Source organism: Podarcis muralis, chromosome 7, assembly GCF_964188315.1.
Source record: "Podarcis muralis chromosome 7, rPodMur119.hap1.1, whole genome shotgun sequence".
Classification (NCBI taxonomy): Eukaryota; Metazoa; Chordata; class Lepidosauria; order Squamata; family Lacertidae; genus Podarcis; species Podarcis muralis.
Genome location: NC_135661.1, coordinates 52,581,124 through 52,600,933, shown reverse-complemented (window position 1 = coordinate 52,600,933; position 19,810 = coordinate 52,581,124). Strand labels below are relative to the sequence as shown.

The 19,810-nt window shown below is 43.7% G+C and overlaps 2 protein-coding genes across 4 annotated transcripts in view; both read left to right on the top strand.

Annotated features, from left to right (window-relative positions):
• Positions 1–670: 670 nt before the first annotated feature.
• On the top strand, positions 671–9,772 carry HSDL1 (hydroxysteroid dehydrogenase like 1). Of its 2 annotated transcripts, none has more exons than XM_028739546.2 (5): positions 671–1,000; positions 3,732–3,965; positions 4,454–4,899; positions 6,794–6,870; positions 8,856–9,772. In XM_028739546.2, the coding sequence occupies exons 2-5, from the start codon at positions 3,746–3,748 to the stop codon at positions 8,902–8,904; spliced, it is 792 nt and encodes a 263-aa protein (XP_028595379.2). In that variant the 5' UTR covers positions 671–1,000; positions 3,732–3,745; the 3' UTR covers positions 8,905–9,772. The 2 variants fall into 2 exon arrangements, with proteins under 2 accessions (XP_028595379.2, XP_028595378.2); XM_028739545.2 differs by having other exon boundaries at positions 687–1,000; positions 6,643–6,870.
• Positions 9,773–10,713: 941 nt separating this feature from the next.
• MBTPS1 (membrane bound transcription factor peptidase, site 1) overlaps positions 10,714–19,810 on the top strand; it is a 30,556-nt gene continuing 21,459 nt past the window's right edge. The window contains exons 1-7 of one of the 2 annotated variants that reach the window (XM_028739544.2): positions 10,714–10,904; positions 14,139–14,674; positions 15,101–15,358; positions 15,487–15,690; positions 16,640–16,750; positions 18,458–18,567; positions 18,924–19,040. In XM_028739544.2, coding sequence (XP_028595377.2) covers positions 14,470–14,674; positions 15,101–15,358; positions 15,487–15,690; positions 16,640–16,750; positions 18,458–18,567; positions 18,924–19,040 — 1,005 coding nt within the window. In that variant the 5' untranslated portion in view covers positions 10,714–10,904; positions 14,139–14,469. Of the gene's footprint in view, positions 10,905–11,270; positions 11,503–14,138; positions 14,675–15,100; positions 15,359–15,486; positions 15,691–16,639; positions 16,751–18,457; positions 18,568–18,923; positions 19,041–19,810 lie in introns of those variants that run through there. The other variant, XM_077931750.1, reaches the window with a different exon arrangement.

The following is a 19,810-nucleotide window of genomic DNA, read 5'->3' as shown; positions in this document are numbered from 1 at the left end:
ATAGTGAAGCTTTCCGATTTCAGTTCACGGGAAAAGACCCGGGTCCTATAGTCACGAAAGAAGAAGCAGACATTAATATAGGCAAGGAGTTAGATCGAATGACCTCTGATTATTTTAATGATTATTAATGATTATTTTTATCAGAGACCACAAGCTTCTAGACCCCCAAACCCAAAGTCACTGCTAGTGAAGGAATGTAGTGTAGCTCCAATAAGGCTACTCTAGAAGGAATCATAAAAGTTGGAGGGGGCCACAGAGGCCATCGAATCCAACCTCTGACGCTTTTAGGCTGAGGTTTTAATACTATACAAATTAATTTGAATGTAGCCCGTCGCTTACAACTTTAAAAGGGAGATTGAACTTGTGCGTGTGCTGTGAGGGGCGCCCGGAAGAACACAGCCCCCTCTTTGTAGCATTTCGACTGGCTTTGTTTGCAGTTTTAGCTCCTGGAGGAATCATATTGTCACGCAAATGGAAGCCGCTCAGCCATTCGCCTGGAACCCAGAAGTGTAGTTATGATGCTAAACTTTAACTTTCTGTGGTCTTTTCGTGATGCCTCTGAGTCCTTTAAGGGGATTTATGTTGACATTAATATAATAAACTTAGATTCACCTGGACAAAATTTACTTTAGGACAGATAATGGCTTTTACCAAGTTTATGTACAAGCGAGGTATCCATGCAAGGAACAGAAGTAACACAGCATTTTCTGCGCTGCTCGTTTTTACAGCGCGTTCAGGACCCTTCCCTTGTGCGGGCGGACGAAGGGCTTTTGATCTTCCAAAGCTGGCAATACAAAAACGTGGAAACCGGATCACGACTTGACAGGTCTGTGAACAGCCTACTTGCCAAGCGATTTTGAAAATCCGCTCCCCAGATTTTCCTCATAGCCGCAGGGTCGGGTGGAACTGAGAACGGGAAGGTTTCCTTCCAACTGAACTAAAGTCAGGTCATTAAGTAAGGCAGCAGCGCAGAAACATCGCAGGTTGCATAAAAGAACAGGTAAATGAAATATGGCAAAACGGGTTTGGCGCCATTGATTTGATTTACTTGCTTTTTAAAGACAATGGTTGGGGTTTTTTTGTAAAACATTTATAGTATTACTCAGAAGCAAAAGCTCAAAGGTCAGAAGGGGTTGGAGGGTTGGGAATCAACAATATCATACTTTAATAATGTTATTTTGTTCTCTGCTCTAAAGAGCAGAACTGATATTTGGATTAATAGGAATTTAAAGTTGACAGATCATTTCTGGAACAGTAGAGACCTCTCTCTTTACATTTCTTATTGTTTCATTCAAGGGTGCAAATTGTACCCTCAGTTACATGGAAGCAAAACTCCATTAGTGAGGCTTACTTCTGAGTAAATATGCATCCGATCATGATGCAAGTCCACATACACGAAAATTGTCTGGCATTTCAAGTTCTATGAAAAATGGGTTAAGTTTAGGCTTAATCTGCTTAATTCTGTCTGCTCAGAATTAAGTAAAAGTGAAGTCAGTGGTGGTTACTCCTAAGTAAGTTAGGTTATGATTTCGGCTGCAGAAAAATGGAAGAAGGGTGCAGAAGGGTCAGGGACAAGTGCACAGAGGATAGACTGAAATGGCTTTACAACATTTGTTAACCTGGTACCCTCCAGATGCTTTGAACTACAACTCCCTTCATACTGGCTGGGGCTGATGTGGTAGTCCAAAACATCTGGGGAGGGGGCACCAGATTGTTGTTGTTGGTGTTAATAATAATGATAATATCTGTCGGTGTTTGTAAAAAACAAAGGTTCTGACCTCCTTTTTACTCCTTTGCCTAGTCCTCAGACCTTAGTTGGCACAAGAGTCTTTGAGAAAGAGTATTCTTGTAGAGTATTGCTGCTTATATTCTTAAAAAGTCTTCTTCTCCAACCAAGACCGACAGCTTTTTACACACACCAAATGCAACCATCTTTCTACCATCCAACCAACCCACATCCGACACTAACATTGACCACTCTGTATACAGTGGTACCTCTGGTTGCGAATGGGATCTGTTCCGGAGGCCCGTTCACAACATGAGCAGAATGCACGTGCGCGGGTCGTGATTCGCCGCTTCTGCGCATGCGCGTGACGTCATTTTGTGCGTCTGCGCATGCGGTGAAACTCAGAAGTAACCCTTTCCGGTACTTCCGGGTCGCCCTGGGACGCAACCTGAAAATGCTTAACCTGAAGCAAATGTAACATGAGGTATGACTGTAAAAAGGAAAAGGGACCCCTGACCATTAGGTCCAGTCATGGCCGACTCTGGGGTTGTGGCGCTCATCTCGCTTTATTGCCCTAGGGAGCTGGCATACAGCTTCCGGGTCATGTGGCCAGCATGACTAAGCCGCTTCTGGCAAATCAGAGCAGCGCACGGAAATGCCGTTTACCTTCCCGCTGGAGCGATACCTATTTATCTACTTGCACTTTGACGTACTTTCAAACTGCTAGGTTGGCAGGAGCAGGGACCGAGCAACGGGAGCTCACCCTGTCACTTGGGATTCGAACCTCAGACCTTCTGATCGGCAAGTCCTAGGCTCTGTGGTTTAACCCACAGTGCCACAAGTACAATTTGGTGAAAGATTGCATTGTAGGCCGCTGACTAATGCTGACTTAGTTATTTTAGCATTAAAGAAACAGCAGCCAATTTTTAGCCGTGACAATATCCAACCTTACTAATTCATTATTCTTGTTATTCATTGGTTCTTGACTTTATTATTTTGCATGTTGTCAGGTGATTGGCAGGTGGGGCCCCATTCACCTTTTAAAATGGCCTGCAGGGGTTACAAGGAAACATAGGAAACTGCCTTACACTGAGTCAGACCGTTGGTCCATCTAGCTCATTATTGTCTACCCTGACTGGCAGCATCACTATTAGTATTGGCTGTGTTTGCCGAATTTGCTGTTGCCAGATTGTCTGAGACTGTAAGGAGGAAGGCTGCATAAAATTTGGCCTAATAAAAATCAGTGAGATGATAATGGCAATGGAGTAATAAGCTCTTTGTGGAAGTCTCATTGAAAAGAGTAAAATAGCAACACATGAGCCAGAGTCTCCATACTTGATTTTGGAACGGCATTTTCTGAAAGCAAAGCTTTGTAAAGCCATCCCATTCTGCAGTGCTGCAAGACAGATGAAGGCAGTTTTGTTCAGGATGGTTGACTGTGTGAGTTTGGTGGGGTTTCCCTGGTATTTTAAGCTGACTTGGTTGTTGTTGTTGTTTTTCAGACAAACAAACAGTATTTATTCACACTGACAAAAAATACATATAATATCCCAAAAAATAAAAACAGTACAAAAAAAGAAAAGAAAGAGAAGCAAAAAATAAGAATAGTAGTAATACACCCATGAGACTTCCCTCCAATACTCATCCTCCTTTAAACTTTAGATTTATATTTGCATTGCATTTTGACTTGGTTGTTTTAATTATTTACCATGCTGTTGTTTTTTGATATGTTTATCATTATTGTTGTTGTTTATTATTGTTTCATTGTGCTTTGAATGTTATCAACCACTTTGAGTTCTATTGGGATATGTTATGTTAATCAAAGAATAATAGATATATGTGGCAGATGCTCTTGGGTTTTCCTGAAACAAAATGAAATGGTCATTTTTATTTTTAGCATCTTATGACCTATTGGAATATGAAGTCAATGATTTGGCTAAATGAAGCAATGGAAAAAAATACATACTTCCTTCCTTACAAACATCTTTTGCTTCTTCTCTTCTAGACATCTGTTTTACCATGGCTGCTGTGGACAGCTTTTCCTTCTTGCTCAGAGAGATTGGGCAGGCCTGCAGTTGTGTCATAGAGACATTGGCTTTCATTGGAGCCTTCTACATAATGAAGACATCCCTCACTGTTGCAAGCAACACATACAGCCTGATCAGGTTGTATTTCATTCCTCGGCTGGTCAGCAGGCCTGATTTCGTCAAACTGTATGGAAGGTGGGCTGCTGTAACAGGTAAGAGACAGTTGGAGCACACAGATTCTCTGGGGTTGCCTTATTTCAAAAATTAAAATTCCTGACACCTGCAAAGTTGTTGAGATTTTTTTTAGGAAGACCCCATACAGTGGTGCCTCGCAAGACGAAATTAATCCGTTCCGCGAGTCTCTTCGTCTTGCGGTTTTTTCGTCTTGCAAAGCACGGCTATTAGCGGCTTAGCGGCTTTAAGAAAGAGGAAACAAACTTGCAAGAACTCGCAAGACGTTTCGTCTTGCGAAGCAAGCCCATAGGGAAATTCGTCTTGCGGAACGACTCAAAAAATGGAAAAACCCTTTCGTCTAGAGAGTTTTTCGTCTTGCGAGGCATTCGTCTTGCGGGGCACCACTGTACTGACATAAAAATGCATAAGCCCTTTGTAAACGCTCTACAACTATCGGTTGACTAAGTGAATGCATTTAGTCTCAGAGTCTAAAAATGATCTTCGTTGCTCTCTCGATCTGCTCCAGGTTGTACCTCAGGCATCGGGAAGTCCTATGCTAAAGAGTTGGCATGCCACGGGGTGAATGTTGTCTTAATTAGCCGGAACAAGGAGATGTTGGAAGCTCTTGCCAAAGATATTGAGGATTCCTACAAGGTCGAAACGGAAGTTGTTGTAGCAGATTTCAGCAGGGGCCGCCAGGTGTACCCTGCCATCAAGAAGGCCCTGCTAGGCAAAGAGACTGGCATTTTGGTGAATAACGTTGGCGTGTTCTATGATCACCCGGATTATTTTGCCAGTTTGACAGAGGATAAAATTTGGGATCTCATCAACGTCAATATTGGAGCAGCTAATATGATGGTGCACATGGTGTTGCCAGGAATGGTTCAGAGAAAGAAAGGAGCTATCGTGAACGTTTCTTCTATGTCCTCTTACCACCCCTCCCCACGAATGACGGCATATTCAGCCTCCAAGGTGAGTTTCAAAATATAAACATATATGTGTTCTCTTATGATGGGTGGGGAACCTCCAGCCCTGCAGCCCTGATCAGGCCCACAAGGTCTCCTTGTTTGGCCTATGAGGCCGTTTCAGCCAAGCCATAGCCACCCGCCCTTCACCATGGTGCCTGCAAAGTCCCTTTCAAAGCTCTGTTTTGCCCTGTGCAGTGAACGGGGCTTCTGAAGATCCAGCAATTGGCTGATCACTGCATGTTCAAAGTGCAGGGCACTTGAAGACCCATGCAGGCAATAGGCTGCTGTGGCATCTGCCCACCTGTCAAACATGGCCTGCGAAGGGTGAGGGAGATAACAATCTGGCTTGCCAGTCTAGAAAGGCTTCTTACCCCCTGTCTTATCAGAATCATTATTTCTAAGAGATAGTTACACATCCTTTCTCCATGGAAATGGTTTTTTCTGTTTCTGTGGATAAGGATTTTGAGAACTGGAAGTTTTTGAAGGTGGAGTGGGAAACCTCAGGTCCCAGGATAAGTATGCATCTCTCTAGGCCCCTCTCTCTCTGGCCCTCAGGCCTCTTCTCAGACCATCGCGCAGTAGCCCTGCTTTGCACCCCCTTCAAGTGTTTTAAAACAGCTGGAACATGTCCTTGAAGTCTGATAATGCCTCTTGCTTGCCTGGATGGAGGATATACTATCCTTGGCCTGGAAAGGATTCCTCATTCTTGCTGCAAAGGCTCTGGCAGGGTTGAATTAGATGCCTACCACTCCGGCTCAGAGATGTACAGGAATGGAAGGCAGGATAAAATTTAAAGGGTTCAGGAACAGCCATGGTGGCTTTTCTGCTTCAGGAATGTATTGGCTTAAGCGTTCTACTTTGCTCCAGTGAAGGCAGCGTTATAAATTGAGGCTGCAACCCTATACACACTTACATGGGAATTTAAGGGAATTTATTAAAGAGTAACTATGTACAAGATTGCTCTGTTAGGTGAATGGTAAAGGGCTGGTGTGCGTTTTGTAAAGGAACCAACAGAGCAATTCTGTCCATGTCTACTTAATGGTAAGCCCTGCTTGAGTTCAATGGGACTGACTCCCAAGATAACTGTAGCCTAAAGTGCGATAGCAGTGTTCCCCAACCTGGTGTCTTTCAGAGTTTCTGTTGGGGCTGATGGGAATTGAAGTCCAAATCATCTGGAAGGTACTTGGTTGTGCAAAGCTGTGCCAAAGCAGTTATTATTAAGTTGCAATTGGCCAGTCAGCAAGACATACAGAGTTGGGGATAGGTGCTGATTTGGTAAAGCTTTGTTCCATAGCCATCTGTGTTGCGCCTTGTCTAAGCTGCCAATGTCTGTTCTCCACACCTTTTCCCCATGTTATCATCATCATCAACAACTTTTTATTCGACCGTCAGTCAGAAAAAAGTACATTTGTCAATACACAGTTAAAACATCCAGGAAAATTTTAGAACTCAGCCAACACTAAATGGGCTAAACAGATAGCCCCATATCAATACAGTCTATTATAGTCTTGTGACGCTTAAAAGCTAAAAAAAGAAATTTGGCCACCAAAGAAGGTATAGCTCTAGTGACATTATTCAGCAAGTGTAAAACCTGGTTTTCTCCGGATAGGAAGCTAAATTGACATAGGAGTGGGTCTATAAAATTTTGTCTAAGCTCTGCATAAGAAGGGCAAGTCAAGAGAATGTGTTCGGTTTTTCCCCATGTTAAATCCAGAGAATCTTAATTGTCTGCTCTTAACCTTGACAGGCTTACCTGGACCATTTCAGTCAATCGCTTTATTATGAGTATGCTCCCCAAGGCATTTTTGTTCAGTGCTTATGTCCAGCTTTCGTCTGCACCAACATGTCAAAATACAGCCCCACGTTATCCAAAAAGAGCTTGCTTGTGCCTTCTGCAGATGAATACGCGCACCAGGCTATTGCCACCCTTGGACTATCCAGAAGGACTCCAGGATACTCCCTCCATTCAATCCAGGTAATATCATTAATTCAGCTGCTTCTGTGTTACATTTTCTCTTAACTTTTCTTAACTTGGCGGCTGAACCATGCAGCCTGGATTGGTTTTAATGAGCCTTTCGAAGCAAATGTTCACACATGATCTTGGGGAATGTGATCTTGAGGAAGGGATGTAGCTCAGTGGTAGAACATCTGCCTTGCCTTCACAAGGTCCCTAAATTTAATCCCAGCCTCTCCACATAAAGCTGGGAGAGACTGACTGCCTCTGAAACTTCCAGTCAGTGCAGACAATACTGAGCTAGATTCAGTATAAGGCAGCTTCCTGTGTGTGTTGACTGTCAGCTAATGCTCTCGAAAACCTAATTGCTTAATTTTATTGCTGTGTTCTGTTTTGTTTATTTTATTATAGAGTTTTATTTGTTTAATTCTCATTTTCTTAACAAAAGAAATAAAAGAAGCACAGAAAGCAAAGTGCTGTTCTTACATTGCAACCTGTGTATGATTCTCTGTGTTGCAGGCCAACATATTTTTCTTGCATGAAGCTATCTGAACCTAGAGACTGTGGTACTTTGTGTAGTATCTTGTGGGTGGGAAAATGCATCTCTTCCCTTAGTGCAGGGGTGGAGAACCTTTGACCTTCCTGATATTGCTGAACTGCAACTCCCATCATCCCCAGCAAACATGGCCAATGGTGTGGAATGTTGAGAACCGTAGTTCAGAAACACCTGGAGGGCAAAAGGTTCCCTACACCTGCCTTAGTGCATCAATTACTGCTCTTAGTTCTGCACTGCATACATTTCTATTTCTTCAGAAGCATTTACACCCTATTTTCCCGCCTCCTTAAAGGAAGTTGTTCAAAAGAGTTTGCAAATCTAAAAGCAAGCATACAAACAACACATGCCCCACCATTAAAACACAAATCATCAAGCTAGGAGCAGCAAATGAAGAAAAACACAAAGGGCAGTACTCAATATGTTAACCAGCAATGGGTGCTTGGAAGTTTTCAGTTTGCAATGCAAACGAAGAGGAAGATAGCTGAACATCTTAGGGCAATGAGTTCCACCTATGGGGTGCCACCACATATAGAAGACCCTCTCATGCTTGGCCACCAATCTTGCCACAGAAGGTACTGGCAAATGCAAGGATGGTGCAACAGGATGGGGAGATTCACAGAACATGTGACAGTGCTTCAGAGTCCAAAGCTTTATAGGAGAGGTGAGGAACCTCTGGCTCACAGGCTTACTTAGGTCACCCAGGTCCCATTGGGCCCACATTTGATGTCCTATATAACATCAGGTACAGGGTAAGTAGAAAGGGGCTTATGTGGTGTTAATCACCAGATTGTTGGTGCAGGCAAAAAGGGTCACCTGTCATCATTGTAATGCCAGGTGCTTGACCAGGGGTCTGTGCACCACCCGATACATATGGTAGCCTACAGGAGGTGGGATAGACAAGGATGCCAGGTTAGCTGCAATAACCCATGCAAAATGTTGTTATCTTTATTAAGTTTTAACATTTTTTATAGATGAAGTGCTCAGGCAGTAAACTTCCCCAAAGTTCTTTTTAAAGAACGTATAAAACCAGCATGTTTGTGTCTTCTGCTGCACTTCCATCCCTTAAATTTTTTTTTTAAGAGAATTAATAGTTGGAGGGGGCAAGAGTCATAGCTCAGTGGCAGAGCATGTGATTTCCACAAAGAAGGTCCCAGGTTCAGTCTCCAGGCAAGGCTGGGAATGACCCTTGCTAGAGATCCTAGAGAGTCACTGCCAGCCAGTGTTGACAGTATTAAGCTAGATGGACCAATGGTCTGGCTCTATAGAAGGCAGCTTCCTATATTATGAACTGAAAGGAAGGAATGGGAGATGTGGATGATTCACTGTCTGAAGGAGACTCTTCATGTTAGATCTTCTTGGGTTTTATTTCATGCTGATATTTTAATCTTTATGTGCTAATCTTTACGTTTATGTGCTAATTCTAACCTGTGTTTCCTCTCTTGTCTTCCAGGGTTTTTTTGCACAGATCATTCCAGAATGGCTCTGGGTTAGGGGAATGAGCAGATTGGGCTCATTTTGAAAAAATGCCATTTTGGGAGGAAAAAACTGCATTAAAAATATCAGCTGGAGAACAGATAACATCTAGCAGCCAGTTACCACAAAACCCCACTCTCACTGGATGGATTTTCTTCAATGATAATGATGATGATGATGATATGTACCTTTTAAAAGAGACTTCATCTTGCTTCTATCTCATTGCAGGGCCCATCAAGAATGTTACGCAGGCAGCAAAAAAGAACCCTGTTGTTAGGAAGCTGATATTCTTTTGTATGATGTCTGTGGGGTCCTGATTTTTACATAGTACTGAGTGATTTTTTCTGATTTGGACATGAGTGGGCAATGCTGGGGTCCCCTGAATGCTAAAGAAGTTGAATAGGATGCTTGGGGACTGAACCCCCATTAAGAACTGGCAGCAGAAAGAGGTCACGTGGTCCATAGCTTGGTGCCCTCCCAAGTGGTTTGGACTGCAACAGCTGTGCTGACTAGGACTGATGGGAGCTGTAGTCCAAAGCATCTGGAGGGCACCAGGCAGACAAAGGCTTTTTCTATACCAAAACTGGGTACTGCTCTTCAAGTGGAGTATTCTACACTTCTTCCCTGGAAGCTTTGTTGGGAACACCTGAAGCAATTTTCTGAGTTGGAAACAAATGCTACTTTCTAGATACTGTGATTTTTAGTGACTTGCTTCTATCTGTGTGGTCTCCTGCCAGTGTGCTTTGTAGTGCTCTGAGTTTGGAGCTGTGAGCACTGATGAAGACATCTGCTTTTTTGTATCCAGAGAAGACTGGTCTCCCCAGCTAGAAATAATAGTACAGTATATTGTTTGTCCCTGAAATGATGCTCTATAAACTCAAATATTGAATTATACTATGTTTCAATCATATTGAATTCCGCAAATATATTTAGGTGCCTCTCTTCATTCAGTGTGTGGGAAAATGTGTTTGTGACATTTAAAAGATGGATGGATAGATAGATAGGTAAAACCTATATTCAGAACAAACAACATGTCAGAAAAACATGAGAAGCTTTTCAGGTTCTCCTCATCAGGCAAGATGTTACATGAAGCAGCTTGGGCAGCAGAGGGAAAACAAGGAATTGGACAGTTAAACTGATGCTGTAGCCATGAGATCAGGTTATATAGACTACCAGTAAATTCTAAGATGGAGATTGCTGGTTGAATAGACCCTTCCCAAGTTCTGCAGATACTGGCTTACATAGGATTCTAGGATGAAGAAGCAAGTGCTGAGTTATTTAAGCAAAACTTTAATTGATGAGGGCCATAGCTTAGTGGTAGAACAACGGCTTTTCATGCAGAAGGTCTGAGTATCGATCCCTGTCACTTCCAGGCAGGGTGGAAGAGAACCGTGCCTGAAATCCTGGAGAGAGGCTGTTTGTCAATGTCACAATTCTGAGCTAGGTGGACCAATGATCTGATTCAGTGCAGTTCCTATGTCTTCAGCTCCCCGACTACGTGGGCACAGGATTACATCGCACGTGCCCTTAGCTTTGCGGAACTTCCAAATAATGCCTAGCCATTTGCGCATTTAAAAGTGCAGGGGCTCCGTGAGTCTCCCTGCAAGGCTCCCTATCGCACCATGCACTTAAGGCGCAGATTTCTTGTGGCGCCGTCAGAGCAAAGGACTTCTGTTTACGTCTTCCGAGAGGGCAGTTTCGATTTCTTTGACGGGACCAACGAGGCCTCCGTCCGTTGGACCCGCAAACGAGCTCGCTAGAGCCTCAGAGGCTCCTGGGAAATGTAGTCCATCCCGCCCGCCCGCCCTCCGAAGCGAGGGCCAGCGGAGACTACAAGTCCCAGCGTGCGCCAGGCTCGCGTTCATGGAAGGCGGCTTCTCCTCCGCAGCCCAGGCCAGCTGCTTGGTGTGGGGTTAGCGGGGGGCTGCGGGACGGGAGCCGCGCTCGCCTCACCCGGAGCTCCGGACCCGGCTGCCAGGGGAGGCCGCTACGGCCCGGGGGCGCCCTGCGGAAGCTTCGGTGGCCGGTGGGTCGAAGCGGGCGAGGGAGCTGCTGGAGGGGGGCTTCGGGCCCGCAGGGACGGGGAGGAAGGGGGAGCAGCCGTTCTGTGGTCGCGTCCCGGGCCTCCCTCTCACGGAGCAGGGGGAAGGAAGCAGCCGGAGCCCGGACTGCCGCTGGTTTCAGGGGGGGGGGGCGGGGTGGATTTTGGGGCGCAGCACCGGGCGCAGTTCCTTAGCGGATCCCGCTCCCTGGTCCTCATTGACTTCCTAGCGCTGAGCGGCCTGGGAATTCGCAGAAGCCGAAAAGTATTATTATTGTGTTGCTGCTGCTGCTGTTGTTATTTTTAAAAAGAGCGTTCGGACCTGTCACACCCAAAATCGGGTGAAGGCACGTTTCGGTCCGACGACTTGATTCGCAAAGGTCTGGGGCACCCCGACATCGAGAGAGGCGCCCACCTCGGGGGCTCTCGTGTGGGGTTTGGCGACGACGTCTCGAGGGGTGTCTGAGCCCACAGAGAGCAGACAGAGCAGACAGGAGAGGATTGCGTATATTCACATCCCACCTTTCCTCCAAGGGGGCGTACATGGTTCTCCCCCGCTTCACCCTCACAGCCACCTTGTGAGGTAGGTGAGGCTGAGAGAAAGTGAGTGAGTGGGCCGAGGTGACCCGGTGGGGACCTGTCCTCGCTGCGCATTCGCTTGGCGCAATCAGCACAAGGGCCCAAAGCCAGAGTCCAAGGCAGGTGGAGGCTGTTGCTGTCCTTTCCCTTTCCTCTGCCCAGTGATAACTGCAGAGGCGTGGGTGAGTCAGTTGCCCTGCCTCCTCAGCCTGGACATTGTCACCGCCTCTGCTCCTGGATCTGTAATGGTGGTGGGAGATCCTGTGCATCTGGGGAAAGAAAGATAAGCGCTTTATCAAGGGCAAGATGGATGGTGGGGAGTTGCTTCTCACCTAGACAGCCAGAATCTGCATGCACAGAGCTATAGAACTCTAATCAGAACTCTAAATGTTAAGAGCTTACAGTTTGCTTTCACTTCCTCCCTCCTGTTCCTTTTTCCTTGTGTGTCATGCCTTTTTGAGATTATGAGCCTGAGCGCAGGGTCTGTTTTAGCACTGATTTGTGTAAGCTACTTCTAAGAGCCTTTTTGGCCGAAGGCTGGGGTATAAATGCTTTAAGTAAATAATAACACTAATGTCTGCTCTGGGCTGTACTGCACAAGGGGGGGGGGTGTAACCAGGTGGAACACTTTACCCTATTTATAGCTTACATGTTTTAAAGCTTTTTTTGTAGCCCACTCTTGTCAGTAAAGGCTTCCAAAGCAGCATACAGAAATAGATATTAAGATAGTTTCTGCCCCCAGGCATGCAATTTAAAAGGGACACAGTGCGCAAGTGAAAAGGGATGGGGAGGAAGAAAGAAATAAGCATGATCAGACATTAATATATTTTATTATAGTTCTTGTAACTGTGAGCTAGAATGAAAATAGTTTATATAATCTACTCTAGTGGAATGGCTGCTGCAAAGTGACAGTTTGGAAGGCAATTAGCCTCTCAGCAGAGATCATGGAAGAGCCCTGTTTCTCTTCTCTCCCTCTCCCCCACACAGAGAAAGCTAGCATATCAAGGAAAAGTACCTTAAGGCAGTGTCTCCCCTGACCTGGTAGCTTTTGGTAGATGGGGAATATGAAAACATATTCAATAAATAAACCTGACAACACAGAAAACTAGCTTGTCAGCTAGTGTGGTTTAGTGGTTGAAGTGTGAGACCAGGAATGGAGAGACCTGGGTTCAGTCCCTCACTTAGCCACGAAACTCACTTGGTAGTGTTGAGCCCGTTGCCATCTCTTATCCCTGATGTCTGCTGCACGGGTATTATGAGGATAAAATGGTGGTGGTGAGGAGCCATGTGTTTGTTCCACTTCCTTTTCAGGAAATACGGCATATAAATGTAATAAATTGTGTTCTTAGTGGGGTCTTCACTCTGACCTAATTTTCAGTGTGTAGATTTTTTTTTTTTTTTTGGCATAGCAGAGGGTTCTATGATACTAGGTATCCTCCCACTCGCATTTCTGAAGTAGTGCAGTCCAGCACAGGTTTACCACAGCAGCGAGAAGTGGAATTCTATCAATCAGCATTTACTTGTTTTCTTTGATCAAATTTCCCTTTTGTGGGATGTATGAGGGCTAAGGTTATGTTCTAAAATGCTAAATCACCCCCCTCCAAAAAATAACCCGTGTAAATGTCCTATGCTGGTAAGCAGCTAAGCACACCTATGCAGCCTTCTTGAAGGGCATGAGGTAGAAAGCAGTGGATGTTCCTCCTCAGAGATAAACATCATGCAGGCATGGTGCTTTTGTGTGTGTGATTGTGACTATGACAGTGTACGAGTGAGAAAGAAGGGAAGCAGAAATTCAGTGTGGTTGGAAAACATGCTGGGGTCTTAGGATAACTTGCGGATATACTCAAAAACAATGCATTTAGCAGCCCTTAAGAGGAGACGAGACAAGGAAATGAAAGGAAAACACACAATATATCTCTCCCCGCCCCCCACCTTCAGCTTCTTAATTGCAAGATCTCCCTGCTCTCCCTGTGGTCTTGCTCTCACTAAAGTTGTAAACCATTTCAGATTGCAGTTGGAAGCTCACCTGACAAAATGGTTCTCTGCACAAACACATTGCCTGCATGTAATTTGTGTGCAAGGAGAACCATTTTGTCATGTGAGCCCCTACCTGAGAAATATTTTGTCTGGTTTAACAACCTACTCTGATCAAGAGATTATCTGTTTTCTCCTAGAAGATGTTTACCCATATGTAGTCTATATATAGAACAGTTCTGTATGTTTTGGCTGCAAGAGAACTCCAAACAGAAAGAACCAGTGTAGGTTCTGAGAGGTTTAAAAGTGTGCTCAGTTCAGTTTTAGTTTAAATGAGGTTTTATTCTGTTGTCTCAAAAAATTTATATATTGTATTACTTACTGTTCATATATTGGAAAATTTTGGTGTGCATTTTAAATAGCTGCTACAATAAATTGAAGGTTAGGCTAGGATCCTTTCCTCTGATACTTATTTTTCTATGTTGGATTTTTATTTTATTTTTTGTGTAAAGGAACATAAAGTTAGCTGCCACCTGATGTAAAATCCAGGCATATGTTTTTCACTTTAGTGTGAAATTGCAGCCTATATTATTACCACCTTGTGATTTGTCAAAATATTAAATTAGAAAATATTTCATTTATGTAATTGGATGTTTATTTTTGCAGGGTGTATTGTTAAAAACACCACACCAACCCAGCAACGAAACAGATCTTGGCAATTCTGCTTTGGCCTTACATCACCTATCCGAAATGGAGTACAGGACTCAGCTGTTGAATCCTGAGTGACAGGATCCTTTAATCAAAGATGGAGAAAAAACGCAGAAAGAAATGAGCCTGTTTACTAGGCTTCACTGGTAAAGACCATGAAGGCAAGACTTCTACTTCTCTTAGACAAAACCTTAAGACTATCCACTTAAAAAGCACTTAAAAAGGCACCGTTTTCTGAAACCAAAAAGAAAAGAGGGAACTGATTCATGGAAAAACAACATGTAACTTGATGCATGGAATTTTGGGGATGAAACCATATTCTTTTATGACCATGAGGCTTACACACACCTGGTTGTTCCTGACTGCGATCCTTCTCTGCGGCAAACAACATCTGGGGACCAGACTAGGGAATTCTTCTCATGAGAGCCACCTGTGTTCCGAATGCTCACGTCTTACACTGAAAGTGGAATTTTCTTCGACAGTAGTGGAACATGGTAATGAGACTTAACATTTATGCCTGTTTTAATTGTAATCCCTGGGAAATGCCAAAAGTATTTTTCTTCGGTTTTTTAATAAAAACAATAGTTCAGGGGAAGGATGGCTGTCTGGAGAGGCCCTCCTATCTTCTGTGAATTCCCCCAACCCTAATCACTTTGCTCAAATTCTGTGTTACGAGCCATGATCTTTGCTACGTCACCACAGGCTAAATTGAAACCAGGGGTCTTCCTTTTGAGAACCTCATTATTAAATTCTGGTTATTGTCATGCCTTGGTATTGTACTTGGTTATGCGAGCTGCGATATTATAGTTTGTTTTTTTGTAAAGTGGGACAAAGGGTTATAACGCAGCTTTCTCTGCAAATGCCATGCTTGCAACTTCTGATTCAGATGTCTTTTCTAATGTGTGGTGGTCTCTTTGCAGAGTATATTGTGGCTTTCAATGGTTACTTCTCAGCCCAAGCAAGAAGCAAATTTATTTCAAGAGCTCTGAAAAGCAGTGACATAGAAAACTGGAGGATTGTACCCCGTAACAACCCAGCCAGTGACTACCCCAGTGATTTTGAGGTGATCCAAATCAACGAGAAACAGAGAGATGGAGTGCAGACACTTGAAGATCATCCCAATATCAAACGAGTTACCCCCCAAAGAAAAGTATTTCGCTCGCTCAAGTACACTGAAAGTAAGTAGGCTCAGTCATTCTTCCAGTGAAGTGGCAGGAGATCATTGTATTTACTTAAATCTCCTTATTATTCTGCTGCTTGGACAGTGTGATTAGTTTTTAAAACATTTCAACTCTCCAATATCTAGCTGATCCAGCATTTCCCTGCAATGAAACCAGATGGACACAGAAATGGCAGTCGTCTCGTCCTCTGAGAAGGGCAAGTTTGTCGTTGGGTTCTGGATTTTGGCACGCAACAGGCAGGCACTCAAGTAGGCGTTTGCTGAGAGCCATACCCCGGCAAGTCGCTCAAACGCTTCAGGCGGACGTTCTCTGGCAAATGGGTTTTACAGGTATTCTGAGATTCATGGAAATTTGTACCCTTGATCACAGAAAGAATAAGGCTGTTCACTTGAGTACATCAGTGTGCAGCTTATTTTTCTGACATGGTGCTTTTGTTGTGGGAATGACTAGCAAGTACATTCCTATGAGCAGAAAATATACCCTTGCAAGTAGTCTTCCAGAGGATCTGTATCCCTTAATAAGGTAGCACATTCATACCACTGACTTGAACTGGTCCAGTAGTCATCACCTCTTTCCAGGGAGCCCTAGGAATTGCAGCTCTCAGAAGGCCAAGGTTAGGGGTTTGAAGCATCCTCCCCAAATTGCAGTTGTGAAATAATATCTTTTGTGTTATTTCTCGTTAGCCAACTTGAGTTCCTAGGAAAGCAGATGATATGGAAGTTTTAAAAATAATAAATATGTTCTTTGTGGAAACCATGACAATATAAAATGGATATAAGTTTCTTAATGTATGTCTAGGTCCCTGTAGGCTAGTTCTTGTGACCTTTCCTTTGGGAATATTTTTATCTTTGACAAAGCTAATTATTCAAGCTGTAATACATACCTCAGAAAGCAAAGTCAAAATAGTGCATAAGATCGTATTTGCCATTGCAGCGCATTTGAGTGGCTTCTCTGCATAAATATTGATAATCTTTTCCAGAATGCTAATACTCAAGTGGGGAAAAGGATATTTTTTATTTTTACAATGTAAAGCAATAAAAATCCTTTAAATTTGGCCCTGCTGAAGTGTTCTTAGTACATTATTTAGGCTCAATGAAAATATGTAGCAAGCTTTGTATGACTTGCTAGCTATTAGGAAGAGAAAACATTTTACTAAGCATTGGATAAGATTTATGCACCTCTTAGTATCCATTTGCATTCAGGAATATGTTCTTTAGACTACAAAAGAAACGTCTCTTGCTCATCTGTAATTTTATAAATCTGCTTCTGTGTAAATAGGTGCTGGTGTAAAAGTGGCTGTCTTTGACACTGGACTTAGCGAGAAGCATCCTCACTTCAAAAATGTAAAAGAGAGAACAAACTGGACTAATGAGAGAACCTTGGATGATGGTGAATTTCATTATTTCATTACTAGGGTTTGTTTCACACAATATGAATTGTCCGTTGTGTTCTACAGTGCTATATAGGTAAGGCTAGAATGAAATGTCTGTTCCTTAAGGTCAGGGAGGGAGAACCTCCAGATGTTGTTGGACTACAATTCCCAAGAGCACAGCCCAGTGCTCCAACAAACATGGCAGACCACATGTTTCTCACTCCTACTTTAGGGCTCTCGGGGTTCCTTCAGTGCAGCATGTGATTAGTGTAGCATGTGGTGTTTTTAATTTGATTCTGCATTGTTACTTTTATTTCGCTATACAAATGGTTTCTGAAGACAGGTCTGTGTGTCTGTACATTTATTAAACATTTATTTGTAAAAGCCTAAGTCATTTTCCGGGATGCGTGTGGCGCTGTGGGTTAAACCACAGAGCCTAGGACTTGCCGATCAGAAGCTCAGTGGTTCATATCCCCGCGACAGGGTGAGCTCCCGTTTGTTGGTCCCTGCTCTGCCAACCTAGCAGTTCGAAAGCACGTCATAGTGCAAGTAGATAAATAGGTACCGCTCCGGCGGGAAGGTAAACAGCGTTTCCGTGCGCTGCTCTGGTTCGCCAGAAGCGGCTTAGTCATGCTGGCCACATGACCTGGAAAGCTGTTTGCAGACAAACGCCGGCTCCCTCGGCCAGTAAAGCGAGATGAGCGCCACAACCCCAGAGTCGGTCATGACTGGACCTAATGGTCAGGGGTCCCTTTACAAGTCATTTTTCAGCCGTCAAAGCGGGCCTTGGAGGCATGTGATCTAGTACATTATTATAATTCAAGAAACATTTAAACCAAACCGCTACAAATGCAGCACATGGTAAAAATTGTGAATTTACTCCAGCTCAACACCACTTCATGTGGCACATGCACCTCTGTCCTCTGCCAGTTCTTCTGCAACTTTCCCTTAATGTCAGTTGAATTAAGTCCCAAATGCATTTAGGAGCACGATATAAATGCTTACTTGGAGGTGCCATTTAAACATGCCACTTCTAAATCAGCAACCCTGATCTAGAGGCTGTTTTGTACCTGTGGGTGCTCCAATGTGTACATATCGTTCCTGTGCATAAAATGGCTCACAGCCATATTGGGGAGTGTTCTGCAAACTCATCCCCATTACAGGAATCAGAGTGCTTATGAAACCATGGATTGGGATCACAATATTCTAGGCGGGTTAATCTTATTGCATACAGAAAGAGTTTCCTTGTCACATTTAAAATTGCACACCTGGTCATTGCTGGTTTATTATTCATTGTGGCATCCGTGTATGAAGTGCTTTACAGGGCAACATGAGAAGCATCCCTTCTCTGAGGAACTTTATAATCTAAGGGAGGAGAGACTGCAAAAGCACATAAGAAGAAGCCTGCTGGATCAGGCCAAAGCCTCATCTAATCCAACATCCTATTCTCCCAAAGGCCAACCTTTTGCTTATGGGAAGCCTCCTAATAGGACCATATTCAGGGGCATACTGTCTCCTGACAGCGAGGTAGAACACACCCATCCTGTCTAGTAACCACTGAATTTGTGGTTTTCCTCCATGAATTTCCTCCATGAATTTGTCCAGTCTTTTAAAGAAGGAGAGGCTGTGTTAAAAAGGAATCGCTGAGGAAATGCAGCTGAAATATCTGTAAAAGCTATGTAGTGTTTTGAGCTTTATTTTAAAGCATTGTTTATGTTCAACAGGTCTGGGTCATGGGACTTTTGTAGCGGGTGTGATTGCTAGCATGAGAGAATGCCAGGGATTTGCTCCAGACTCAGAACTGCACATATTTAGAGTCTTCACTAACAACCAGGTATGCTGCCTCAGATAACATCAATGCAAGTTTTGTAAGATAAGATGCTACATTATGCATGCTGTTCAGTTTGGTAACTACTGAAGACTTTCAATCTAGAACATTCAGATTAACATATTTTGAAATCACCTACAGCAATTCTCAAAGAAGGTTTTGTTTTCATTATGCAATTAACTCGAGTTGTGTTTTAAAAGCAAAATTGTGGCTTTATAAAGTAATAATTGAGAATGCTAAGAGATATGTGAGATTTTTTGGGTTGTGAAGTGGTTTTGTGGGGGGGGGCGGAACTCTGTTGTTAAAAATGTTTTCATTTCTTACAGTGCTTGGTGTTTTAAACAAGTTTCCCTCCTAAATAGGTCTCATACACATCTTGGTTTCTGGATGCCTTTAACTATGCGATCTTGAAGAAGATAGATGTATTAAACCTTAGCATTGGAGGTCCCGACTTCATGGATCATCCCTTTGTCGACAAGGTATGTGTGAAGTGGAGGAAAGGCCTGGGTTGCATCCGATTGTGGCTTTTGTAAATTTATCCTGCGCCTTTGAAGCATTCGGGTTAATTTTGTAGTGCCTTTACAAGTATTACTGTACAGTAATACCTCTGCGAATGTCCGCCTCGTCTAGCGTCCATTCTGGTGAACGTCCGCGGCAAACCCAGAAGTGCTGGAACGGGTTACTTCTGGGTTTGCAGCTCGCTCATGTGCAGAAACGCAAACCACTCCGTGCGCAGACATGGCACTTTGCCCTGCATCCTTTTCGGCTAGAGACCGGGGCTCTGGAGCGGATCCCAGATGCAAAACAAGGTACGACTGTATAAGCATTGCAGAATAATCCCGAGTAGCTCTTCTGCAAATGGAGTGGCTCCTACTATTCACATAAAAAAGACTCCTCCCTCCTTTGCTGTCCTAGAGGTTCACCCTAGCCCCTGAAACAGATTTTGTAGGTAGGTTCAGGAGGCTGCTCAGAAAAGAAGAAAAATGGGGTCTTAGGATGTACACTATTATCTTTGCAGCCATGCTTTCTCTAAGGAATATTCAAAATAGGTCAGTGTTCACATGATCAAATGCTCCTCCTCCAACCAACAGATCCTTCTGCAGTGGAAACTGTCATGTCGCAGAGGAGTTTATCCCATCCATTTTTCTGTGTGGAAATACTAGGTTTCTTTGGAAGAGAGTTACCCACCTTCAGTGGTGCCGCCTAAACAGAAGTTGATTATGTCAGTGAGAACTGTGGCTTAAGGGCT

Bases quoted from the DNA above. Each gene is read 5' to 3' on its own strand.
- HSDL1 (XM_028739545.2), top strand. From the start codon at position 3,746: ATGGCTGCTGTGGACAGCTTTTCCTTCTTGCTCAGAGAGATTGGGCAG. The intron at 4,900-6,642 runs GTGAGTTTCAAA...TAACCTTGACAG, and splicing joins CGGCATATTCAGCCTCCAAG to GCTTACCTGGACCATTTCAG. The intron at 6,871-8,855 runs GTAATATCATTA...CTTGTCTTCCAG, and splicing joins ACTCCCTCCATTCAATCCAG to GGTTTTTTTGCACAGATCAT.